This window comes from Cariama cristata, unplaced genomic scaffold, assembly GCF_000690535.1.
Source record: "Cariama cristata isolate BGI_N322 unplaced genomic scaffold, ASM69053v1 scaffold30547, whole genome shotgun sequence".
NCBI lineage: Eukaryota > Metazoa > Chordata > Aves > Cariamiformes > Cariamidae > Cariama > Cariama cristata.
In genome coordinates, this window is record NW_009625474.1 from 9,144 (window position 1) to 11,035 (window position 1,892).

The following is a 1,892-nucleotide window of genomic DNA, read 5'->3' on the forward strand; positions in this document are numbered from 1 at the left end:
GTCTCGTTATCCCAGCCCTTGGCAGTGGTGGGTGGCAGGGCCTCCAAGAACTGACACTGCAGAACGGGCTCCCCTCTCCTCACATTGTGCCTGTGCCTGGGCAGGGGAGGCACGGCCGTGCTGTCTCTGTGCCATCTGCGGAGCAGAGTCCCGTTCAGCCCTGCGCACCTGGCTTTAGCTCTGTGGGAAACCGGAGCCTTTTGTGGTCTTGGGATTAAATGCTCTTAGCTGTGGTTAAAGTACTTGAAAAATGCTGCCCTCGGGATGAGGGCACGGGGGCGAGTTGCCACAAGCAGGTGAGGATAAGAGCTGGCAGCACGCCGCTGCCCTGTGACGCTGCCTCGTGCCGGCTCCGGAGACCTCCCCTGCTCGGGAGCGAGGAGACGTCAGCCGGGACGGTTGTCTCGGTGTAGCCGACACCCGGTTTGTGCTCAGCCTTTGGAGAGCAGAGCAGAGCAGCCAGCTGCAGTGCGGAGGCGTTTGGGGAGGCAGGGTCCAGGCTGCGTTGGGGTTGTCCCCACTGACAGCCCTTCCCCTCGGATAGGGCATGGGGATCGGAAGCTTTCTGTCCGAGGGAGATTGTGCAAGTGGGGTCTTCATCAACTGTGTGTTAATTGTGTGCTTCCCCCTAGGGTCGGACAACGAGTCGGACGAGGACGGTGCAGGGAGGAAGGCATTGACAGCTCAGGTGAACAGAGGCAGCGTGGCCAAACCCGTTGGCTCCGAACTGATCCAGGGCTGTGGGAGTCTGACAGTCCTGTGGCCCCGTCAGGGTGCTGTATCTGCTGAGCACCAGAAGCTGCTGTCCCTTGTGTCACAGCCTTCTGTTCTGCGGACATTTGGCCAAGGAGCTCTGCCTGCCCATCGGCACCAGGCTGTTCCCTGGGACCAGTGACATCGTGGCCACCGCAGGGGAGGGTCCTCTGGGCCACCCGACATTGATCCACTTCCCCAGGGCTACGTGCTCTTCCCTGCAGCATCCCGCAGGGATGTGATTCTGGCTCTGCCTCCTGCCTGTCCCTCTCTCCCCTTCCCTCTTTGGTCCCTGGTTTAGCGGTCACATGGCAAGAAGGGCATCACCTCAACCATCCCCGCTGAACTGTGGCTCGTGGGGCGGTCCTTCGCCTCCCCAAAGCCTGTCTGGGCGCAGGCTGCTCTGTGCTCTTTTCCAAGTGGTTCTGCTGCCGTTCAGCCCCAGTTCTGGCACCTCTGCAGAAGGAAGCTCTGTGGATCTCATAGCCCTTTGCTTGCTGGAAACCCTTACGTTAAGGCGGGAGACTCACTGGTAGACGCAGCTGGTGTGTGGATACATGCCAGGGCGGGGAGCGTGACTTTGAGCTCCAAAATGAGGCCTCTGTGACCCAAATTAAGAGATTTCTGCGGTGTGGTGACGGGAGATATCCCCTTTCCCTCTGCCAGCCCTGGGAGGGGGGTAGCAAGCCTCGCACACACACTTCAGGCTTTCTGCAAACCCAGCTAACGAAATGCTCTCCTCTCTCCTAGGAGAAAGAGTATGTCCGACAAGGCAAAGATGCGATGGAGGTTGTGGACCAAATCCTCACCCAGGAGGAGAACTGGAAGTTCGAGAAAAACAATGCAAGTGTCCCCCCGCCCCACCTGCTGGGCAGCGCTGCTGGCAGAAAGCACGGATGGCTTAGCAAAAACGGGAGGACAAATGAGGCTTTTGAAACCTCCTTGCGACATGAAAAATTAACAAGCGTTACAATTACCTGATTGAATTAGGAATCTATTCCAGTTCAGTTAAATGTAAAATCCCCTCTTATTTAATTAGACGTTTAATTGCCTTCCTGTTTGACAGGAGAGAGCCCATCTCTTCTCCCCCTAGACGGCAGGCGGGCAGGCGCGGACAGCTCACCTTTGGTCGGCCTTGC

The 1,892-nt window shown here is 58.0% G+C and overlaps 1 protein-coding gene across 1 annotated transcript in view; it reads left to right on the forward strand.

Annotated features, from left to right (window-relative positions):
* Positions 1–1,892, forward strand: part of STARD3 (StAR-related lipid transfer (START) domain containing 3) — a gene marked incomplete at its 3' end in the record, with an annotated part of 12,143 nt that overhangs the window by 5,320 nt on the left and 4,931 nt on the right. The window contains exons 7-8 of the mRNA XM_009703628.1: positions 633–688; positions 1,504–1,596. Of these exons, the coding sequence (XP_009701930.1) occupies positions 633–688; positions 1,504–1,596 (149 nt within the window). The remainder of the gene's footprint in view (positions 1–632; positions 689–1,503; positions 1,597–1,892) is intronic.